The sequence below is a fragment of the Telmatherina bonti genome, assembly GCF_933228915.1.
Source record: "Telmatherina bonti genome assembly, chromosome: 17".
Lineage (NCBI taxonomy): Eukaryota > Metazoa > Chordata > Actinopteri > Atheriniformes > Telmatherinidae > Telmatherina > Telmatherina bonti.
Window position 1 is genome coordinate 6,800,586 of NC_136615.1, and position 24,217 is coordinate 6,824,802.

The following is a 24,217-nucleotide window of genomic DNA, read 5'->3' on the forward strand; positions in this document are numbered from 1 at the left end:
ACCAGCCCGCTTACTGAGACCGGTCCGCTTACTGGGACCGGTCCGCTTACTGGGACCGGCCCGCTTACTGGGACCGGTCCGCTTACTGGGACCGGTCCGCTTACTGGGACCAGTGTGCTTACGGGGACCGGTCTGCTTACTAGGACCGTACTGGGACCAGTCCGCTTACTGGGACCGGTCTGCTTACTGGGACCAGTCCGCTTACTGGGACCGGTCCGCTTACTGGGACCAGTCTGCTTACTGGGACCAGTCTGCTTACTGGGACCGGTCCGCTTACTGGGACCAGTCTGCTTACTGGGACCGGTCCGCTTACTGGGACCGGTCCGCTTACTGGGACCGGTCCGCTTACTGGGACAAGTCTGCTTACGGGGACCGTACTGGGACCAGTCTGCTTACTGGGACCGGTCTGCTTACTAGGACCGTACTGGGACCAGTCCACTTACTGGGACCGGTCCGCTTACTGGGACCGGTCTGCTTACTGGGACCAGTCCGCTTACTGGGACCAGTCTGCTTACTGGGACCGGTCTGCTTACTAGGACCGTACTGGGACCGGTCCGCTTACTGGGACCGTACTGGGACCGGTCCGCTTACTGGGACCGGTCCGTTGACTGGGACCGGTCCGCTTACTGGGACCGGTCTGCTTACTGGGACCGGTCCGCTTACTGGGACCAGTCCGCTTACTGGGACCGGTCCGCTTACTGGGACCGGTCCGCTTACTGGGACCAGTCTGCTTACGGGGACCGGTCTGCTTACTGGGACCGGTCCGCTTACTGGAACCGGTCCGCTTACGGGGACCAGTCTGCTTACTAGGACCGTACTGGGACCAGTCCGCTTACTGGGACCGGTCTGCTTACTGGGACAAGTCCGCTTACTGGGACCGGTCCGCTTACTGGGACCAGTCTGCTTACTGGGACCAGTCTGCTTACTGGGACCGGTCCGCTTACTGGGACTGGTCCGCTTACTGGGACCGGTCCGCTTACTGGGACCAGTCTGCTTACTGGGACCGGTCCGCTTACTGGGACCGGTCCGCTTACTGGGACCAGTCTGCTTACGGGGACCGTACTGGGACCAGTCTGCTTACTGGGACCGGTCTGCTTACTAGGACCGTACTGGGACCAGTCCGCTTACTGGGACCGGTCTGCTTACTGGGACCGGTCTGCTTACTGGGAACGGTCCGCTTACTGGGACCAGTCTGCTTACTGGGACCGTACTGGGACCGGTCCGCTTACTGGGACCGGTCCGCTTACTGGGACCAGTCCGCTTACTGGGACCAGTCTGCTTACTGGGACCGTACTGGGACCGGTCTGCTTACTGGGACCAGTCTGCTTACTGGGACCAGTCTGCTTACTGGGACCGTACTGGGACCAGTCTGCTTACTGGGACCGGTCTGCTTACTAGGACCGTACTGGGACCGGTCCGCTTACTGGGACCGTACTGGGACCGGTCTGCTTACTGGGACCGGTCCGTTGACTGGGACCGGTCTGCTTACTGGGACCGGTCTGCTTACTGGGACCGTACTGGGACCAGTCTGCTTACTGGGACCGTACTGGGACCGGTCCGCTTACTGGGACCGGTCTGCTTACTGGGACCGGTACGCTTACTGGGATGGTACTGGGACCGGTCTGCTTACGGGGACCGTACTGGGACCAGTCTGCTTACTGGGACCGTACTGGGACCGGTCCGCTTACTGGGACCGGTCTGCTTACTGGGACCGGTCTGCTTACTGGGACCGGTCCGCTTACGGGGACCGGTCTGCTTACTAGGACCGTACTGGGACCAGTCCGCTTACTGGGACCGGTCTGCTTACTGGGACCAGTCCGCTTACTGGGACCGGTCCGCTTACTGGGACCAGTCTGCTTACTGGGACCGGTCTGCTTACTGGGACCGGTCCGCTTACTGGGACCAGTCCGCTTACTGGGACCAGTCTGCTTACTGGGACCAGTCTGCTTACTGGGACCAGTCCGCTTACTGGGACCAGTCTGCTTACGGGGACCGTACTGGGACCGGTCTGCTTACTGGGACCGGTCCGCTTACTGGGACCAGTCTGCTTACGGGGACCGTACTGGGACCGGTCTGCTTACTGGGACCGGTCCGCTTACTGGGACCAGTCTGCTTACTGGGACCGTACTGGGACCGGTCCGCTTACTGGGACCGGTCCGCTTACTGGGACCAGTCTGCTTACTAGGACCGTACTGGGACCAGTCCGCTTACTGGGACCGGTCTGCTTACTGGGACCGGTCCGCTTACTGGGACCGTACTGGGACCGGTCTGCTTACGGGGACCGTACTGGGACCAGTCTGCTTACTGGGACCGTACTGGGACCGGTCTGCTTACTGGGACCGGTCTGCTTACTGGGACCGGTCCGCTTACTGGGACCGGTCCGCTTACTGGGACCGGTCCGCTTACTGGGACCGGTCCGCTTACTGGGACCAGTCTGCTTACTGGGACCGGTCTGCTTACTGGGACCGGTCCGCTTACTGGGACCGGTCCGCTTACTGGGACCAGTCTGCTTACTGGGACCAGTCTGCTTACTGGGACCAGTCTGCTTACTGGGACCGTACTGGGACCGGTCCGCTTACTGGGACCGGTCCGCTTACTGGGACCAGTCTGCTTACTGGGACCGTACTGGGAACAGTCTGCTTACTGGGACCGTACTGGGAACAGTCTGCTTACTGGGACCAGTCTGCTTACTGGGACCGCACTGGGAACAGTCTGCTTACTGGGACCGTACTGGGACCGGTCTGCTTACTGGGACCGGTCCGTTGACTGGGACCGGTCTGCTTACTGGGACCGGTCCGCTTACTGGGACCGTACTGGGACCGGTCCGCTTACTGGGACCGTACTGGGACCGGTCTGCTTACTGGGACCAGTCTGCTTACTGGGACCGTACTGGGACCGGTCTGCTTACTGGGACCGTACTGGGACCGGTCCGCTTACTGGGACCGTACTGGGACCGGTCTGCTTACTGGGACCGGTCCGTTGACTGGGACCGGTCTGCTTACTGGGACCGTACTGGGACCGGTCCGCTTACTGGGACCGGTCTGCTTACTGGGACCGGTCCGCTTACTGGGACCGGTCCGCTTACTGGGACCGTACTGGGACCGGTCTGCTTACGGGGACCGTACTGGGAACAGTCTGCTTACTGGGACCAGTCCGCTTACTGGGACCAGTCTGCTTACTGGGACCGTACTGGGAACAGTCTGCTTACTGGGACCGTACTGGGAACAGTCTGCTTACTGGGACCAGTCTGCTTACTGGGACCGTACTGGGACCGGTCCGCTTACTGGGACCGTACTGGGAACAGTCTGCTTACTGGGACCAGTCCGCTTACTGGGACCAGTCTGCTTACTGGGACCGTACTGGGAACAGTCTGCTTACTGGGACCGTACTGGGAACAGTCTGCTTACTGGGACCAGTCTGCTTACTGGGACCGTACTGGGAACAGTCTGCTTACTGGGACCGTACTGGGACCGGTCTGCTTACTGGGACCGGTCCGTTGACTGGGACCGGTCTGCTTACTGGGACCGGTCCGCTTACTGGGACCGTACTGGGACCGGTCCGCTTACTGGGACCGTACTGGGACCGGTCTGCTTACTGGGACCAGTCTGCTTACTGGGACCGTACTGGGACCGGTCTGCTTACTGGGACCGTACTGGGACCGGTCCGCTTACTGGGACCGTACTGGGACCGGTCTGCTTACTGGGACCGGTCCGTTGACTGGGACCGGTCTGCTTACTGGGACCGGTCTGCTTACTGGGACCGTACTGGGACCGGTCCGCTTACTGGGACCGGTCCGCTTACTGGGACCGTACTGGGACCGGTCTGCTTACGGGGACCGTACTGGGACCAGTCTGCTTACTGGGACCGTACTGGGACCGGTCCGCTTACTGGGACCGGTCTGCTTACTGGGACCGGTCCGCTTACTGGGACCAGTCTGCTTACTGGGACCGGTCCGCTTACTGGGACCAGTCTGCTTACTGGGACCGGTCCGCTTACTGGGACCGGTCCGCTTACTGGGACCGGTCCGCTTACTGGGACAAGTCTGCTTACGGGGACCGTACTGGGACCAGTCTGCTTACTGGGACCGGTCTGCTTACTAGGACCGTACTGGGACCAGTCCGCTTACTGGGACCGGTCCGCTTACTGGGACCGGTCTGCTTACTGGGACCAGTCCGCTTACTGGGACCAGTCTGCTTACTGGGACCGGTCTGCTTACTAGGACCGTACTGGGACCGGTCCGCTTACTGGGACCGTACTGGGACCGGTCCGCTTACTGGGACCGGTCCGTTGACTGGGACCGGTCCGCTTACTGGGACCGGTCTGCTTACTGGGACCGGTCCGCTTACTGGGACCAGTCCGCTTACTGGGACCGGTCCGCTTACTGGGACCGGTCCGCTTACTGGGACCAGTCTGCTTACGGGGACCGGTCTGCTTACTGGGACCGGTCCGCTTACTGGAACCGGTCCGCTTACGGGGACCAGTCTGCTTACTAGGACCGTACTGGGACCAGTCCGCTTACTGGGACCGGTCTGCTTACTGGGACAAGTCCGCTTACTGGGACAAGTCCGCTTACTGGGACCGGTCCGCTTACTGGGACCAGTCTGCTTACTGGGACCAGTCTGCTTACTGGGACCGGTCCGCTTACTGGGACTGGTCCGCTTACTGGGACCGGTCCGCTTACTGGGACCAGTCTGCTTACTGGGACCGGTCCGCTTACTGGGACCGGTCCGCTTACTGGGACCAGTCTGCTTACGGGGACCGTACTGGGACCAGTCTGCTTACTGGGACCGGTCTGCTTACTAGGACCGTACTGGGACCAGTCCGCTTACTGGGACCGGTCTGCTTACTGGGACCGGTCTGCTTACTGGGAACGGTCCGCTTACTGGGACCAGTCTGCTTACTGGGACCGTACTGGGACCGGTCCGCTTACTGGGACCGGTCCGCTTACTGGGACCAGTCCGCTTACTGGGACCAGTCTGCTTACTGGGACCGTACTGGGACCGGTCTGCTTACTGGGACCAGTCTGCTTACTGGGACCAGTCTGCTTACTGGGACCGTACTGGGACCAGTCTGCTTACTGGGACCGGTCTGCTTACTAGGACCGTACTGGGACCGGTCCGCTTACTGGGACCGTACTGGGACCGGTCTGCTTACTGGGACCGGTCCGTTGACTGGGACCGGTCTGCTTACTGGGACCGGTCTGCTTACTGGGACCGTACTGGGACCAGTCTGCTTACTGGGACCGTACTGGGACCGGTCCGCTTACTGGGACCGGTCTGCTTACTGGGACCGGTCCGCTTACTGGGATGGTACTGGGACCGGTCTGCTTACGGGGACCGTACTGGGACCAGTCTGCTTACTGGGACCGTACTGGGACCGGTCCGCTTACTGGGACCGGTCTGCTTACTGGGACCGGTCTGCTTACTGGGACCGGTCCGCTTACGGGGACCGGTCTGCTTACTAGGACCGTACTGGGACCAGTCCGCTTACTGGGACCGGTCTGCTTACTGGGACCAGTCCGCTTACTGGGACCGGTCCGCTTACTGGGACCAGTCTGCTTACTGGGACCGGTCTGCTTACTGGGACCGGTCCGCTTACTGGGACCAGTCCGCTTACTGGGACCAGTCTGCTTACTGGGACCAGTCTGCTTACTGGGACCAGTCCGCTTACTGGGACCAGTCTGCTTACGGGGACCGTACTGGGACCGGTCTGCTTACTGGGACCGGTCCGCTTACTGGGACCAGTCTGCTTACGGGGACCGTACTGGGACCGGTCTGCTTACTGGGACCGGTCCGCTTACTGGGACCAGTCTGCTTACTGGGACCGTACTGGGACCGGTCCGCTTACTGGGACCGGTCCGCTTACTGGGACCAGTCTGCTTACTAGGACCGTACTGGGACCAGTCCGCTTACTGGGACCGGTCTGCTTACTGGGACCGGTCCGCTTACTGGGACCGTACTGGGACCGGTCTGCTTACGGGGACCGTACTGGGACCAGTCTGCTTACTGGGACCGTACTGGGACCGGTCTGCTTACTGGGACCGGTCTGCTTACTGGGACCGGTCCGCTTACTGGGACCGGTCCGCTTACTGGGACCGGTCCGCTTACTGGGACCGGTCCGCTTACTGGGACCAGTCTGCTTACTGGGACCGGTCTGCTTACTGGGACCGGTCCGCTTACTGGGACCGGTCCGCTTACTGGGACCAGTCTGCTTACTGGGACCAGTCTGCTTACTGGGACCAGTCTGCTTACTGGGACCGTACTGGGACCGGTCCGCTTACTGGGACCGGTCCGCTTACTGGGACCAGTCTGCTTACTGGGACCGTACTGGGAACAGTCTGCTTACTGGGACCGTACTGGGAACAGTCTGCTTACTGGGACCAGTCTGCTTACTGGGACCGCACTGGGAACAGTCTGCTTACTGGGACCGTACTGGGACCGGTCTGCTTACTGGGACCGGTCCGTTGACTGGGACCGGTCTGCTTACTGGGACCGGTCCGCTTACTGGGACCGTACTGGGACCGGTCCGCTTACTGGGACCGTACTGGGACCGGTCTGCTTACTGGGACCAGTCTGCTTACTGGGACCGTACTGGGACCGGTCTGCTTACTGGGACCGTACTGGGACCGGTCCGCTTACTGGGACCGTACTGGGACCGGTCTGCTTACTGGGACCGGTCCGTTGACTGGGACCGGTCTGCTTACTGGGACCGTACTGGGACCGGTCTGCTTACTGGGACCGGTCCGTTGACTGGGACCGGTCTGCTTACTGGGACCGGTCCGCTTACTGGGACCGTACTGGGACCGGTCCGCTTACTGGGACCGTACTGGGACCGGTCTGCTTACTGGGACCAGTCTGCTTACTGGGACCGTACTGGGACCGGTCTGCTTACTGGGACCGTACTGGGACCGGTCCGCTTACTGGGACCGTACTGGGACCGGTCTGCTTACTGGGACCGGTCCGTTGACTGGGACCGGTCTGCTTACTGGGACCGGTCTGCTTACTGGGACCGTACTGGGACCGGTCCGCTTACTGGGACCGGTCCGCTTACTGGGACCGTACTGGGACCGGTCTGCTTACGGGGACCGTACTGGGACCAGTCTGCTTACTGGGACCGTACTGGGACCGGTCCGCTTACTGGGACCGGTCTGCTTACTGGGACCGGTCCGCTTACTGGGACCGGTCCGCTTACTGGGACCGGTCCGCTTACGGGGACCGGTCTGCTTACGGGGACCGTACTGGGACCAGTCTGCTTACTGGGACCGTACTGGGACCGGTCCGCTTACTGGGACCGGTCCGCTTACTGGGACCGGCCCGCTTACTGGGACCGGTCCGCTTACTGGGACCGTTCCGCTTACTGGGACCAGTGTGCTTACGGGGACCGGTCTGCTTACTAGGACCGTACTGGGACCAGTCCGCTTACTGGGACCGGTCTGCTTACTGGGACCAGTCCGCTTACTGGGACCGGTCCGCTTACTGGGACCAGTCTGCTTACTGGGACCGGTCTGCTTACTGGGACCAGTCTGCTTACTGGGACCGGTCCGCTTACTGGGACCGGTCCGCTTACTGGGACAAGTCTGCTTACGGGGACCGTACTGGGACCAGTCTGCTTACTGGGACCGGTCTGCTTACTAGGACCGTACTGGGACCAGTCCGCTTACTGGGACCGGTCCGCTTACTGGGACCGGTCTGCTTACTGGGACCGGTCCGCTTACTGGGACCAGTCTGCTTACTGGAACCGTACTGGGACCGGTCCGCTTACTGGGACCAGTCTGCTTACTGGGACCAGTCTGCTTACGGGGACCGTACTGGGACCAGTCTGCTTACTGGGACCGGTCTGCTTACTAGGACCGTACTGGGACCGGTCCGCTTACTGGGACCGTACTGGGACCGGTCTGCTTACTGGGACCGGTCCGTTGACTGGGACCGGTCTGCTTACTGGGACCGGTCCGCTTACTGGGACCAGTCCGCTTACTGGGACCAGTCTGCTTACGGGGACCGGTCTGCTTACTGGGACCGGTCCGCTTACTGGAACCGGTCCACTTACGGGGACCAGTCTGCTTACTAGGACCGTACTGGGACCAGTCCGCTTACTGGGACCGGTCTGCTTACTGGGACAAGTCCGCTTACTGGGACCGGTCCGCTTACTGGGACCAGTCTGCTTACTGGGACCAGTCTGCTTACGGGGACCGTACTGGGACCAGTCTGCTTACTGGGACCGGTCTGCTTACTAGGACCGTACTGGGACCGGTCCGCTTACTGGGACCGTACTGGGACCGGTCTGCTTACTGGGACCGGTCCGTTGACTGGGACCGGTCTGCTTACTGGGACCGGTCCGCTTACTGGGACCAGTCCGCTTACTGGGACCAGTCTGCTTACGGGGACCGGTCTGCTTACTGGGACCGGTCCGCTTACTGGAACCGGTCCACTTACGGGGACCAGTCTGCTTACTAGGACCGTACTGGGACCAGTCCGCTTACTGGGACCGGTCTGCTTACTGGGACAAGTCCGCTTACTGGGACCGGTCCGCTTACTGGGACCAGTCTGCTTACTGGGACCAGTCTGCTTACTGGGACCGGTCCGCTTACTGGGACTGGTCCGCTTACTGGGACCGGTCCGCTTACTGGGACCAGTCTGCTCACTGGGACCGGTCCGCTTACTGGGACCGGTCCGCTTACTGGGACCAGTCTGCTTACGGGGACCGTACTGGGACCAGTCTGCTTACTGGGACCGGTCTGCTTACTAGGACCGTACTGGGACCAGTCCGCTTACTGGGACCGGTCCGCTTACTGGGACCGGTCTGCTTACTGGGAACGGTCCGCTTACTGGGACCAGTCTGCTTACTGGGACCAGTCTGCTTACTGGGACCGTACTGGGACCGGTCTGCTTACTGGGACCAGTCTGCTTACTGGGACCAGTCTGCTTACTGGGACCGTACTGGGACCAGTCTGCTTACTGGGACCGTACTGGGACCGGTCCGCTTACTGGGACCGGTCCGCTTACTGGGACCAGTCCGCTTACTGGGACCAGTCTGCTTACTGGGACCGTACTGGGACCGGTCTGCTTACTGGGACCAGTCTGCTTACTGGGACCAGTCTGCTTACTGGGACCGTACTGGGACCAGTCTGCTTACTGGGACCGTACTGGGACTGGTCTGCTTACTGGGACCAGTCTGCTTACTGGGACCAGTCTGCTTACGGGGACCGTACTGGGACCAGTCTGCTTACTGGGACCGGTCTGCTTACTAGGACCGTACTGGGACCGGTCCGCTTACTGGGACCGTACTGGGACCGGTCTGCTTACTGGGACCGGTCCGTTGACTGGGACCGGTCTGCTTACTGGGACCGGTCCGCTTACTGGGACCGTACTGGGACCGGTCTGCTTACGGGGACCGTACTGGGACCAGTCTGCTTACTGGGACCGTACTGGGACCGGTCCGCTTACTGGGACCGGTCTGCTTACTAGGACCGTACTGGGACCAGTCCGCTTACTGGGACCGGTCCGCTTACTGGGACCGGTCTGCTTACTGGGACCGGTCCGCTTACTGGGACCAGTCTGCTTACTGGAACCGTACTGGGACCGGTCTGCTTACTGGGACCAGTCTGCTTACTGGGACCAGTCTGCTTACGGGGACCGTACTGGGACCAGTCTGCTTACTGGGACCGGTCTGCTTACTAGGACCGTACTGGGACCGGTCCGCTTACTGGGACCGTACTGGGACCGGTCTGCTTACTGGGACCGGTCCGTTGACTGGGACCGGTCTGCTTACTGGGACCGGTCTGCTTACTGGGACCGGTCCGCTTACTGGGACCGGTCCGCTTACTGGGACCAGTCCGCTTACTGGGACCAGTCCGCTTACTGGGACCAGTCTGCTTACGGGGACCGGTCTGCTTACTGGGACCGGTCCGCTTACTGGAACCGGTCCACTTACGGGGACCAGTCTGCTTACTAGGACCGTACTGGGACCAGTCCGCTTACTGGGACCGGTCTGCTTACTGGGACAAGTCCGCTTACTGGGACCGGTCCGCTTACTGGGACCAGTCTGCTTACTGGGACCAGTCTGCTTACTGGGACCGGTCCGCTTACTGGGACTGGTCCGCTTACTGGGACCGGTCCGCTTACTGGGACCAGTCCGCTTACTGGGACCAGTCCGCTTACTGGGACCAGTCCGCTTACTGGGACCAGTCTGCTTACGGGGACCGGTCTGCTTACTGGGACCGGTCCGCTTACTGGAACCGGTCCACTTACGGGGACCAGTCTGCTTACTAGGACCGTACTGGGACCAGTCCGCTTACTGGGACCGGTCTGCTTACTGGGACAAGTCCGCTTACTGGGACCGGTCCGCTTACTGGGACCAGTCTGCTTACTGGGACCAGTCTGCTTACTGGGACCGGTCCGCTTACTGGGACTGGTCCGCTTACTGGGACCGGTCCGCTTACTGGGACCAGTCTGCTCACTGGGACCGGTCCGCTTACTGGGACCGGTCCGCTTACTGGGACCAGTCTGCTTACGGGGACCGTACTGGGACCAGTCTGCTTACTGGGACCGGTCTGCTTACTAGGACCGTACTGGGACCAGTCCGCTTACTGGGACCGGTCCGCTTACTGGGACCGGTCTGCTTACTGGGAACGGTCCGCTTACTGGGACCAGTCTGCTTACTGGGACCGTACTGGGACCGGTCCGCTTACTGGGACCGGTCCGCTTACTGGGACCAGTCCGCTTACTGGGACCAGTCTGCTTACTGGGACCGTACTGGGACCGGTCTGCTTACTGGGACCAGTCTGCTTACTGGGACCGTACTGGGACCAGTCTGCTTACTGGGACCGGTCTGCTTACTAGGACCGTACTGGGACCGGTCCGCTTACTGGGACCGTACTGGGACCGGTCTGCTTACTGGGACCGGTCCGTTGACTGGGACCGGTCTGCTTACTGGGACCGGTCTGCTTACTGGGACCGTACTGGGACCAGTCTGCTTACTGGGACCGTACTGGGACCGGTCCGCTTACTGGGACCGGTCTGCTTACTGGGACCGGTCCGCTTACTGGGACCGTACTGGGACCGGTCTGCTTACGGGGACCGTACTGGGACCAGTCTGCTTACTGGGACCGTACTGGGACCGGTCCGCTTACTGGGACCGGTCTGCTTACTGGGACCGGTCCGCTTACTGGGACCAGTCTGTTTACGGGGACCGGTCTGCTTACTGGGACCGGTCCGCTTACTGGAACCGGTCCGCTTACGGGGACCGGTCTGCTTACTAGGACCGTACTGGGACCAGTCCGCTTACTGGGACCAGTCCGCTTACTGGGACCGTACTGGGACCGGTCTGCTTACTGGGACCGGTCTGCTTACTAGGACCGTACTGGGACCAGTCCGCTTACTGGGACCAGTCCGCTTACTGGGACCGGTCCGCTTACTGGGACCGGTCTGCTTACTGGGACCGGTCCGCTTACTGGGACCAGTCTGTTTACGGGGACCGGTCCGCTTACTGGGACCAGTCTGTTTACGGGGACCGGTCCGCTTACTGGGACTGGTCCGCTTACTGGAACCGGTCTGCTTACTAGGACCGTACTGGGACCAGTCCGCTTACTGGGACCGGTCTGCTTACTGGGACCGGTCCGCTTACTGGGACCAGTCTGTTTACGGGGACCGGTCCGCTTACTGGGACTGGTCCGCTTACTGGAACCGGTCTGCTTACTAGGACCGTACTGGGACCAGTCCGCTTACTGGGACCGGTCTGCTTACTGGGACCGGTCCGCTTACTGGGACCGGTCTGCTTACTGGGACCGGTCCGCTTACTGGGACCGGTCCGCTTACTGGGACCAGTCTGCTTACTGGGACCAGTCTGCTTACTGGGACCAGTCCGCTTACTGGGACCGGTCCGCTTACTGGGACCAGTCTGCTTACGGGGACCGTACTGGGACCGGTCTGCTTACTGGGACCGGTCCGCTTACTGGGACTGGTCCGCTTACTGGAACCGGTCCGCTTACGGGGACCGGTCTGCTTACTAGGACCGTACTGGGACCAGTCCGCTTACTGGGACCGGTCTGCTTACTGGGACCGGTCCGCTTACTGGGACCGGTCTGCTTACTGGGACCGGTCCGCTTACTGGGACCGGTCCGCTTACTGGGACCAGTCTGCTTACTGGGACCAGTCTGCTTACTGGGACCAGTCCGCTTACTGGGACCGGTCCGCTTACTGGGACCAGTCTGCTTACGGGGACCGTACTGGGACCGGTCTGCTTACTGGGACCGGTCCGCTTACTGGGACCAGTCTGCTTACTGGGACCGTACTGGGACCGGTCCGCTTACTGGGACCGGTCCGCTTACTGGGACCAGTCCGCTTACTGGGACCAGTCTGCTTACTGGGACCGTACTGGGACCGGTCTGCTTACTGGGACCAGTCTGCTTACGGGGACCGTACTGGGACCAGTCTGCTTACTGGGACCGGTCTGCTTACTAGGACCGTACTGGGACCAGTCCGCTTACTGGGACCGTACTGGGACCGGTCTGCTTACTGGGACCGGTCCGTTGACTGGGACCGGTCTGCTTACTGGGACCGGTCTGCTTACTGGGACCGTACTGGGACCAGTCTGCTTACTGGGACCGTACTGGGACCGGTCCGCTTACTGGGACCGGTCTGCTTACTGGGACCGGTCCGCTTACTGGGACCGGTCTGCTTACGGGGATCGTACTGGGACCAGTCTGCTTACTGGGACCGTACTGGGACCAGTCTGCTTACTGGGACCGTACTGGGACCGGTCCGCTTACTGGGACCGGTCTGCTTACTAGGACCGTACTGGGACCAGTCCGCTTACTGGGACCGGTCCGCTTACTGGGACCAGTGTGCTTACGGGGACCGGTCTGCTTACTAGGACCGTACTGGGACCAGTCCGCTTACTGAGACCGGTCCGCTTACTGGGACCGGTCCGCTTACTGGGACCGGTCCGCTTACTGGGACCAGTCCGCTTACTGGGACCAGTCCGCTTACTGGGACCGGTCCGCTTACTGGGACCAGTCTGCTTACGGGGACCACACTGGGACCAGTCTGCTTACTGGGACCGGTCCGCTTACTAGGACCGTACTGGGACCAGTCCGCTTACTGGGACCGGTCTGCTTACTGGGACCGTACTGGGACCGGTCTGCTTACTGGGACCGTACTGGGACCGGTCTGCTTACTGGGACCGGTCTGCTTACTGGGACCGTACTGGGACCAGTCTGCTTACTGGGACCGGTCTGCTTAATGGGACCAGTCCGTTTACTGGGACCGTACTGGGACCAGTCTGCTTACTGGGACCGTACTGGGACCGGTCTGCTTACTGGGACCGTACTGGGACCAGTCTGCTTACTGGGACCGGTCTGCTTAATGGGACCAGTCCGTTTACTGGGACCGTACTGGGACCAGTCTGCTTACTGGGACCGTACTGGGACCGGTCTGCTTACTGGGACCGGTCTGCTTACTGGGACCGGTCCGCTTACTGGGACCGTACTGGGACCAGTCTGCTTACTGGGACCAGTCCGCTTACTGGGACCGTACTGGGACCGGTCTGCTTACTGGGACCAGTCTGCTTACTGGGACCGGTCCGCTTACTGGGACCGGTCTGCTTACTGGGACCGGTCTGCTTACTGGGACCGTACTGGGACCAGTCCGCTTACTGGGACCGTACTGGGACCGGTCTGCTTACTGGGACCGGTCCGCTTACTGTGACCTGTCCGCTTACTGGGACCGTACTGGGACCGGTCTGCTTACTGGGACCAGTCCGCTTACTGGGACCGTACTGGGACCAGTCTGCTTACTGGGACCGTACTGGGACCAGTCTGCTTACTGGGACCGGTCTGCTTACTAGGACCGTACTGGGACCAGTCCGCTTACTGGGACCGTACTGGGACCGGTCTGCTTACTGGGACCGGTCCGTTGACTGGGACCGGTCTGCTTACTGGGACCGGTCTGCTTACTGGGACCGTACTGGGACCAGTCTGCTTACTGGGACCGTACTGGGACCGGTCCGCTTACTGGGACCGGTCTGCTTACTGGGACCGGTCCGCTTACTGGGACCGGTCTGCTTACGGGGATCGTACTGGGACCAGTCTGCTTACTGGGACCGTACTGGGACCAGTCTGCTTACTGGGACCGTACTGGGACCGGTCCGCTTACTGGGACCGGTCTGCTTACTAGGACCGTACTGGGACCAGTCCGCTTACTGGGACCGGTCCGCTTACTGGGACCAGTGTGCTTACGGGGACCGGTCTGCTTACTAGGACCGTACTGGGACCGGCCCGCTTACTGAGACCGGTCCGCTTACTGGGACCGGTCCGCTTACTGGGACCGGTCCGCTTACTGGGACCAGTCTGCTTACTGGGACCAGTCCGCTTACTGGGACCGGTCCGCTTACTGGGACCAGTCTGCTTACGGGGACCACACTGGGACCAGTCTGCTTACTGGGACCGGTCCGCTTACTGGGACCGATCCGCTTACTGGGACCGGTCCGCTTACTGGGACCGGTCCGCTTACTGGGACCGGTCTGCTTACTGGGACCAGTCCGCTTACTGGGACCAGTCTGCTTACTGGGACCGGTCTGCTTACTGGGACCGGTCTGCTTACTGGGACCGGTCCGCTTACTGGGACCGGTCCGCTTACTGGGACCAGTCTGCTTACTGGGACCAGTCCGCTTACTGGGACCGGTCTGCTTACTGGGACCAGTCTGCTTACGGGGACCGGTCTGCTTACTGGGACCAGTCTGCTTACGGGGACCGTACTGGGACCAGTCTGCTTACTGGGACCGGTCTGCTTACTGGGACCGGTCCGCTTACTGGGACCGGTCCGCTTACTGGGACCGGTCCGCTTACTGGGACCAGTCTGCTTACTGGGACCGGTCCGCTTACTGGGACCAGTCTGCTTACGGGGACCGTACTGGGACCAGTCCGCTTACTGGGACCGGTCCGCTTACTGGGACCAGTCCGCTTACTGGGACCAGTCTGCTTACTGGGACCGTACTGGGACCAGTCTGCTTACGGGGACCGTACTGGGACCAGTCTGCTTACTGGGACCAGTCTGCTTACTGGGACCAGTCTGCTTACGGGGACCGTACTGGGACCAGTCTGCTTACTGGGACCGGTCTGCTTACTAGGACCGTACTGGGACCAGTCCGCTTACTGGGACCGGTCTGCTTACTGGGACCGTACTGGGACCGGTCTGCTTACTGGGACCGTACTGGGACCGGTCTGCTTACTGGGACCGTACTGGGACCGGTCTGCTTACTGGGACCGTACTGGGACCAGTCTGCTTACTGGGACCGGTCTGCTTACTGGGACCAGTCCGCTTACTGGGACCGTACTGGGACCGGTCTGCTTACTGGGACCGGTCTGCTTACTGGGACCGGTCCGCTTACTGGGACCGTACTGGGACCAGTCTGCTTACTGGGACCGGTCTGCTTACTGGGACCGGTCTGCTTACTGGGACCGGTCCGCTTACTGGGACCGTACTGGGACCAGTCTGCTTACTGGGACCGTACTGGGACCGGTCTGCTTACTGGGACCGGTCTGCTTACTGGGACCGGTCTGCTTACTGGGACCGTACTATTTATTTCTGAAATGTACATTTTTATGTTTCCTGTCTGAAAATGAGCAGAAATAAGTAGAAACCGACGTGATCCGACCATTTTTCTGCAGTACATCAGAACATTTACTTCAGAATGGAAGATTTACAATCCACCAGATACCTGGAGAACCTGGAGAACCGTCGGTCGTCTCCATGCAGAAGGGAAGAGTCCGAGGAGCAGCAAAGATACTGGACCGTCCAGACTGGCGGAGGACTCCAGCTCGTATGTTTTAATCATCTGACTACATGTATGTTGCTACTGAACTACGAGGAGTTTGACAGTCTCTTCTAATCTGAAGGAGAATAAAACTGCAAACCTTATTCTGATCTACTTTTTCAGTCCTTTCCAGGATCAGATTCACAAGACGCCATAAAACAGCTCTGCAGGTGTTTTCCTGAGCTGCAGACGTCTTTAGTCCAACATTCTTTACAGGTGAATAATTCTGCCTTTTGTTTTATTTCACATGCTTCATGTATGTGTTTTATTTATACGCAACCTTTCATGGACAAGAATATTCTAAGTGTTTTATATGACTCATTTAAAGCTTTACAGATGGTGTAAAAGAAACATAAAATTAAAAACAAAAAGCTAAAATCACAATAATCATAAATTATATCAAAATAATGAAAGACGTCGTGCAGATGTAAAGGCTAAATGGACTTGTACTTCTATAGCGCTTTTCTAGTCATGCAGACCACTCAAAGCGCTTTACACTACTTGTCACATTCACCCATTCACACACACATCCAACACACTCATACATCAGGGGCAGTTTTGGGGTTCAGTGTCTTGCCCGAGGACACTTCGGCATTTTAGTCAGGGGAATCGATCCCCCAGCTTACTAGTTGAAGGACGACTGCTCTTCCTCCATGACAGATGTCAGGACAAAAGAAACGTTTTTAACCTGAATGTAGAACGTGTCGATGTGATGACAGTCTCATCTCCACACGCAGTTTCTTCCACTTCTTTGTAGCATAAAAGACTCTGGCCTGGACCACCTGGCCTGGACCACCTGGCCTGGACCTGCTGGCCTGGACCTGCTGGCCTGGACCACCTGGCCTGGACCACCTGGCCTGGACCACCTGGCCTGGACCCGCTGGCCTGGACCCGCTGGCCCGGTCTCTGACCTAGACACCAGCCCGGACGCCGGCCTGGACCTGCTGGCCTGGACCCGCTGGCCTGGACCCGCTGGCCCGGTCTCTGACCTAGACACCAGCCCGGACGCCGGCCTGGACCTGCTGGCCTTGACCTGCTGGCCTGGACGCTGCCCCGAGTCTTTGTATCTAAGAGCTCTGCTTGGTTTAAGTTCTCTGAACGTATCAAAGATGCATTCTGGTCCCAAACCGTTCTGGTCCCAAATCAGCAGGTTTTAAAATCTTTCCTGTGACTGACTGGAAACCAGTATAAAGATGTTAAACTGGTGAGATGTGTTCAGATCTGTCCAAGTTAAAGCTCTTGCAGCAGCATCTGGATGAGTTGCACATGTTTAATGTTTAGGAAGTCCAGGAGAATAACAAGTCTAGCAGATTAGTTGGTTTTATGTGGCTGCTATCTTGACCAGATCTTCCACATAAATCAGACTTTTAGACCCAAATGGTAAAAATGAGGTCAAATAAAAGGTAAAATAAAAGAAAATACCTGTGAGAATCCCAGAGATGGAGGTCCGTAGTCGCTCAGGAGCGGCCTGTAGGACTGCACTGAGGCCAGGTTAGCTGCTGCTGGAGACTGAAGGTTCCCAACTGGTTCAGGGAAAAGCTTTCGTTAATTCTTTAATGTCAGAAATAGAATAAAATTGATCTGGAAGTAAATGCTTGCCAGTATAAAGCCATAGTTTTATTTCATAATACACCGTAGCCTGGCTGCTTGGCAGCTAAATAAAAATCATATCATTCATTCATTCATTCATTTTTCTAACCGCTTAATCCAATTCAGGGTTGCAGGGAAGCTGGAGCCTATCCCAGCAGTCTTTGGGCGAAAGGCAGGGTACACCCTGGACAGCTCGCCAGTTCATTGCAGGGCCACACAAAGGCAAATAACCAAACACACTCACACTCTTTCCTAAGGGCAATTTAGAGTACCCAAATAACCTAACATGCATGTCTTTGTACAGTGGTAGGGAGCTGGAGAGAACCCACGCATACATAGGGAGAACATGCAAACTCCACACAGAAAGGCCACCGATGTGTGTGTGTGTGTGTGTATATATATATATATATATATATATATATATATATATATATATATATATATATATATATATATATATATAATCTACATTTTTATTCCGCTGCCACGCAGCCAGACTAGAGTGAATTATTAAAGCAAACTATGGCTTTATTTTGACAAGCATTTAAATATATATTATATTTATATAATATTACTTTATATGATCAATAAAAGAAGTGCTTTTTAGGAGGTATTTGTGGTAAAAGGAGCAGATAAAAGTTGAACACCGCGTGCGGCGAGTAGCGCCGCGCTGCCGCTTTGTTCGGCTGCAATGCCGCGCGTCCGCCGCCAGAGGTCCTCGAAGGGACATAAAAACGCTGAGAAGCAGATCAATCGGCAGCTCCGACCGAGGAGCATCATGGAGGAAACGGAACAAGGCTGGCTCAAGAAGACATAAGTGATACATTTTTGTCACCGTGTAACGGCACCCACGCGGCGGGACGGCGACCCCGGACGGCGGAGAACCACGTTTTCGGAAGCGCCGCCGCCTCGTTTCTCTTTCCCACCGCGTTTCTCCGCCGCCTCGCCGCGCGGAAGTCGCTCTTTTACATTAGTAATAATGGCGGATATGAATTAGCCTAGCTCCCAGGATCTGACCCTATATATATAACTGGACAAAAACTACAGACACGGTCTTTCTCCAGGTATTCTCCGAGACCCCGAATTTAACACTCGATTTAACAGGCGGATACTTTGATTTCGCCCCGTATTTTCTGCTTACCCTGGTTCCCAGAAGTTCCCGGAATGTGCTGATGGACATTGGGTTTGTAAGACATTCCCAAAGACATTGTAAATTAAAGAAATAAAAATGACCCGAAATTCAGTGAAGCGTCTGTGTCTCACTTTTTGTTTACAACAGCGGCACCGGCAAATATGGCCGTCACTTTATATTGACACCCACCGTGCTTTTTAACACGGCTGCCATCCACTGCGGCTCACCAAGAAAACCACTTTAAAACGGGATTTCCACCGGGAAGACATGAAATTCACGCGCACGCCGCGCGCGTTTCCACGCATTTACACATTGATCCCAGAAGTTCAGCTTGAAGCAGGTTTTAGAGACTCCTGATCAGTTTTAAAGGCTGGAATGAGCACTTTACTTGTTTTATATGAAAACATGTTAAAGTCTCCTTTTAACGCGGAAAAATAAGTTTTAAAAAACACACGTTTTATTGGTCTGACTGAATCACCACAGATGTTTTATATTTTGTTTCATGGAAAGTATGAAAGAAAACAAGCAGTTTGGTACCTGTTTTTGCCTGAGGGGGGGCGTCCATCACTGGAAAATAAAAATGGAGATAAAAGTAGAAAGCAGTGGATGTGGACGCATGTGGTCTTCTTCCATTTAAATGCAGAAGTCTTTATTTCCCATCAGTCCCAGTAGGCCACATGGTTGGCCCAATCCCGGCCCAGTGTCATGACCCAGACCCCCCCACAAAGACAAAAAAAAAAAAAAAAAAAAACAATAGATGAAGCTCTATGATTTGGCTTCTATTCATCTAATCCAGCATGAAAAACTACATTTTTACTCAAAAAGCTTTTTTTTTTTTTTTTAATGGTTTGTAGAAAAATGAATTTAAATAAAATTATAAAGTAGTTCTAGGACTTATTTTTGTCCCATTTCTTGTTTGCAAAGCCACATACTTGCACTTTTACTTTATAATTTTATATTTTTTAAACAATGTTTTTTTTCTTCCCATGTCTGATTTTTCCATTTCTGATCCATTTCTTGCTGCGGATGCTTCATAATTTCCACACTGAGATGAATAAAGTTGTCTTATTCATAAAAAGGAAAGAAGACCTGATGTATAAACCACCTCATTTCACATAAATGATAAAAACAACCATCAAACTTATTTTGAGCACATTTATATCGACACGTCTGCATGAGCTTCTTCCCACATTTTACCCTGCGTGTGAAACAACGCTGCATGGAATAAATTCTCTGAAGCAGGAAGGTAGAAGTATACCAAGCTTTATTGAGCGATGCACTCAGTCATGTACAGGTAAAATTGGATATTTGTACAACTTGTCAGTAGTGCAACTCTTGCAAGGAACTGAAAACCAAAAGTCCTTCAAGTGTTTCAAGTCCGAAGAGCTGATCAGCCAAGACTTTTGTTCTTTGACAGCATTAAAAACAAAACAAAAACAACGTAAATCACGCCGTCCGCGTACACAACACCCCGAAAGACAAACAAGGTGCACATTCCAGTTAGAACGCTTCTAGTTCAGGATACGTACGTCTCCGGCTCGCTCCGAGCGGCGTGCCGCGTCACCACGCCACACTGTACAAATGATACAAAGCAGAGGGGAGGGAACGCCGCCATGCGCTCGGGTCCAGAAGCACATCCTAGTTTCAGTCTCAGCCATCGGGTCAGATCCAGCAGGTGTAATCAGATGCAACGCGGGACCGAAGACGCGCGGCGCCACGGAAGCAGGTTTAGTTACACGTCGGCTCAGAGAGGAAGAAGAAGAAGGAGGACAGAAGCCGTAAATCCAGCTGAAGGTGGAGAAACGGGAGGAAAGTTCTGGTCATGCAGCTCAGATCCGCTCCGTCGTCATGGGTTTAAACCCCGAGCGGATCATTAAAACACAAATAAAACAAAGTAAAGAGCAGCTGATCAACGCCAGCGACCGCCGCATTGACGGGAACAAACTGGAGGAGCTTCATGAACGTTTGATAACTGGCGTCCAGATAAAGAGGAAGACCGCCGCCATCGTCATCAGCAGCCAGTTAGAAACGTCCTTCATGTTGCCATGTCACATGACAGCTGATGGTCAGTAAACGCCTCCTCTGGTCAGGTGCCTGAACGCAGCACCTCCGCGTAGCGACCCGGTTTGTCTCCATCGTAGCAACATCCCGCCGCGTTGCATGAGTTGGTCACCAATCAATACGGGACATCTGAGCATTAAATGCTTTTCTGAAAGAGTGTCAAGTCTTCAGGCCGGACCCGGAGGATGCGTGCTTCCGCTGCGTCCAGACGGCGTCTCCATCAGACACACCTCGCCCCGAACGGCGGCGTCCAGGTGGGAACGAGGATCTGGAGGCTCAAACCGAACGAGGAAGCGTTTCTGTACAAGCAGTCTAAATCCGGCGCAGCTCGGTAGCACACCTCTGACCCTCGGGGACGACGGCGTGGGGAGACAGGCCGCCGTGTTTCAGTGCAAAGAGACGTTGACGGAGCCGGGTCCGGGCGGGCGGAGGCGGCGCACTATGTGTTGGGCGTGTGGCTGAGACTCTGCGGGTGGAGCTGCTGCCTCTTCTGCTGCTCCTGCACGGCCAGCTGCTGGCACTGGTCCGACGTGGAGAGCTTGTTGATGAGCGGAGACACGCAGTTGGCGGGAATGATGAGTCCTGGAAGAGAAGAGCCACATCACATCACACCAGCACTACGAGCTGGGGCTGGGGAATCCAAATATCCAAAATCAGCTTTTTTTTTGCTTCACAATTTTAAAATCAATTTTTTTACCAAAATAAATTTCTTTCAAATAAATAAAAATAATCCATTATGACATTTCTGTCATTTTTCTTGATCTTTTTATAGCAGCAGAATGAACGTCTGGTTACTGGGTTGTTTTTTCTGAATTGAAACCAAGAAAAATGAGCGGGAAAAAAAAAAAAAGTTTTATACATTTTTTTTTTTTTAAAATCTACAAAAATCAGCAAGATTGAAGAATTGTGAGAATCGCAATTTAAATCGAATCGGCACCAAAATAATTGGAACGGAATCGGGACAAAAGCGTCAGCCTTAATGCTCACACGAGGCCCGGCGCTCTCCGATCGGCGGTTTTCACGTTTCCTTCGCCGCTCCTGGTTTGGTCACGTCTTCGTGGCGTCTCCTGCTGCAGGCCGGGTGTCGTCCCGGTTCCGTCTGCAGGAACCGTTCAGACCAGAACCTGCAGAGACGAGCTGCAAACGGATGTAAACATTCTGCATCTCGTCTCTTCCGCCTTCAGGCTGCGGCGATGTGGCGTTTATCACCTGACTGTCAGCGCTCCGGTGAAACTTCCCGACGTGATGAGCCGACAAGCGGCTCTTCACGTTGCTGCCATTTCTCTGCATAACGTCTGTCGCCGTCTTTCCTGATGCAACAAAGCAAACCGCTTTCCTGCATCAGATTGAAAAGCTGCTCATCCTCCGTTTCCACGCCGCCATCCGCCATGTTTGTTTAACTGAGGGCTGCGCTCGCCACAAAGCATCCTGGTCTGTAGTTCAGCATCAGTGGACTGAACACGAGGCGACAGCGCCACATCCTAGTAAAAGATTCGTCATGGCCGCGTTTCGCCACCCGGACAGCAGAGCTGAACTCACCGACTATCCTCTGACCGTCTTCCGTCCTCAGGCGGACGATCTGGACCTTCACGTTGGTTCCACTGACCGGCGTGAGGACCTCCTCCAGCTCGTTCCAGACGCTGAGCACGGAGCCGCAGAGCACGTAGTAGGTCCTGCAGCGGAGGCCGACTTCGCACTGCAGACCCACCGAGGCCTTCTTACAGTTTCCCCGCCTGCAGGAGGAAACGGAAGCAGCTGTAAAACCTCACCAAGTCCTTCAGACACACAGGAAGCCGTTGCTGCACCCACCAAAAGGCATGGGAGCAGATTTTTGCAGACGACATGTACTGATCGGTCCAGTACTGCTTCGCATCTTCTGACAACACCTGGAAACAAAGAAACCAACAGTTACCATGGAAACAACGTTCCTCTCGCGTGGTTTGATCAGAAAAGACTTCAGACCTTCTTAAACTTCTTCTTGATGTCGGCGTACGTCTCCAGTTTGACCTGCCGGCCCGTGTTCGGCCTGTAGACCAGGAACAGGCGCTTCTTGCTGTTCACCTCTTTGATCAAAATGGCCGTTTTCTTGTTGTTCCTCATCTGAAAACAAACAAACACGAAGCTCTGAAACGCTCCGACTGCAGCAGGACGATGGTTTGAGACGTGCTCATTTAGATGAGAAGCATCAAGTCTAAAAGCTGGAAACGGATTTTCAGCCAGAAAAACCTGAAAGAACAAAAACAAAAAAAACCAGACAAAACTTCTAGAAAAGAACAAAAATAAACATTTCTAAAGGAAAACGTCTGTCTGGTGTGAGTAAATACTAAAGAATTAAACATATTGTTAGATTATAACTCAAACAGGAAAATATAACGACAAATCAAACTAAATTAAGATGAAAAAAAATACATATAATGCAGAAAGGAACAATCTATGTTGGAAAAGCAGTCGGACGAAGTGTAAAACTCATTAAATTTAACAGGTTTCTGACTGACGCTGCTACGCGTCAGTCGAGTAGAAGTTTTCCCCGCAGTCCTGCAGGAGACCTAAGGAGCCGCCGTAACGCTGGAAACATCCAGCGCTTCTCCTGCCTCATCCATCTGTTCTTCACCGTCGTCTCCGTTACGCTCCTCCAGGTTCCTCTGGAAACACGGAGCCACGACATGGCGACCCAGATCGGTGGGTGTGGTTTGGACAGACTTGCTGTCGGCATCGTGGCGGTGTTGACGTGAGTAACGGCGTGAACGTCAGATGGAGGAAAACAAGACGGTGGATAGTCTGGATGAGACGAATGCATCGTGTTGCAGCATCTTATTAAATGATCTTATCTAAAGCAGGTCAGTTGTTCTCCGAGCCGCCGCTCTGCCTCCTCCTTCCACACGACGCGGTCGGACCCGACAGGAAGTCCAGACGTTGTGTTTATATCTGACAAGCGAGCGGCGCCACGCTGCGGTCTTTAGATATAGACTTTATGTTCATATGGATCCATTCATACTTTCCATTCAGACACGTGAGAACAGAAACAGCTGTGAAGCGGCGGCGGCTTTATGGCGGCGCTGCGCCTCATGATCCAGAAACCCTGAACCCGTTTCCACATCAGGAGACGGAATGAACCGCTATCAGAAATCCTCCTGACATACCTGCACGTAGAAGCCGTCGTCCGGGCCGTTCTGTTCCGCCCACACATGCGTGGCCTCCTCCCAGGACATGCCGCGCTCCACGCCCACCTGAAACACAGCCCCCCGTCATCAGGCGGCGTTCTGACCCCTCCTCCACCTGAAGGTCTCGCTGACAGACGTGGACTTACGGTGTGCAGCTCTACGTGTCCGGACGCGGTGTATCCCGGAGTTAGAAACTTCCTGCAGTCAACCTTCTTCACCTTCTCGTCACCAGAGCCGAGATCTGAGAACAGGTTGGAGGCGTTCAGGGCCGAATGAAGCGCAGCCATCAGGCGTGGCGGCGGCGGCGGCAGCTTACCCAGAATGCCCATGTCGTATCGGCCGTTCTTCTTGGCCTCCTGGATCACGGCCGCCAGCGTGTCGGAGAAGTACTGGAACAAAGCGTTCTGCTGCTGCACCTCCATGCCCAAAATACGGTTCAGGAACTTCCCGATGTTGTTGTAGT

At 56.5% G+C, this 24,217-nt stretch overlaps 1 protein-coding gene across 5 annotated transcripts in view; it reads right to left on the reverse strand.

Moving 5' to 3' along the window:
• The window catches only part of sbno1 (strawberry notch homolog 1), a 44,357-nt gene that overhangs the window by 6,352 nt on the left and 13,788 nt on the right, over positions 1–24,217 (reverse strand). For 3 of the 5 annotated variants that reach the window (XM_079256309.1, XM_079256308.1, XM_079256307.1), the window contains exons 27-33: positions 24,071–24,217; positions 23,901–23,995; positions 23,734–23,820; positions 22,556–22,693; positions 22,403–22,479; positions 22,133–22,326; positions 19,780–21,175 (exon numbers count right to left, since the gene is read on the reverse strand). In XM_079256309.1, the coding sequence (XP_079112435.1) occupies positions 21,033–21,175; positions 22,133–22,326; positions 22,403–22,479; positions 22,556–22,693; positions 23,734–23,820; positions 23,901–23,995; positions 24,071–24,217 (881 nt within the window). In that variant the 3' untranslated portion in view covers positions 19,780–21,032. Of the gene's footprint in view, positions 1–17,232; positions 17,334–18,541; positions 18,676–19,779; positions 21,176–22,132; positions 22,327–22,402; positions 22,480–22,555; positions 22,694–23,733; positions 23,821–23,900; positions 23,996–24,070 lie in introns of those variants that run through there. The other 2 variants (XM_079256311.1, XM_079256310.1) reach the window with 2 other exon arrangements.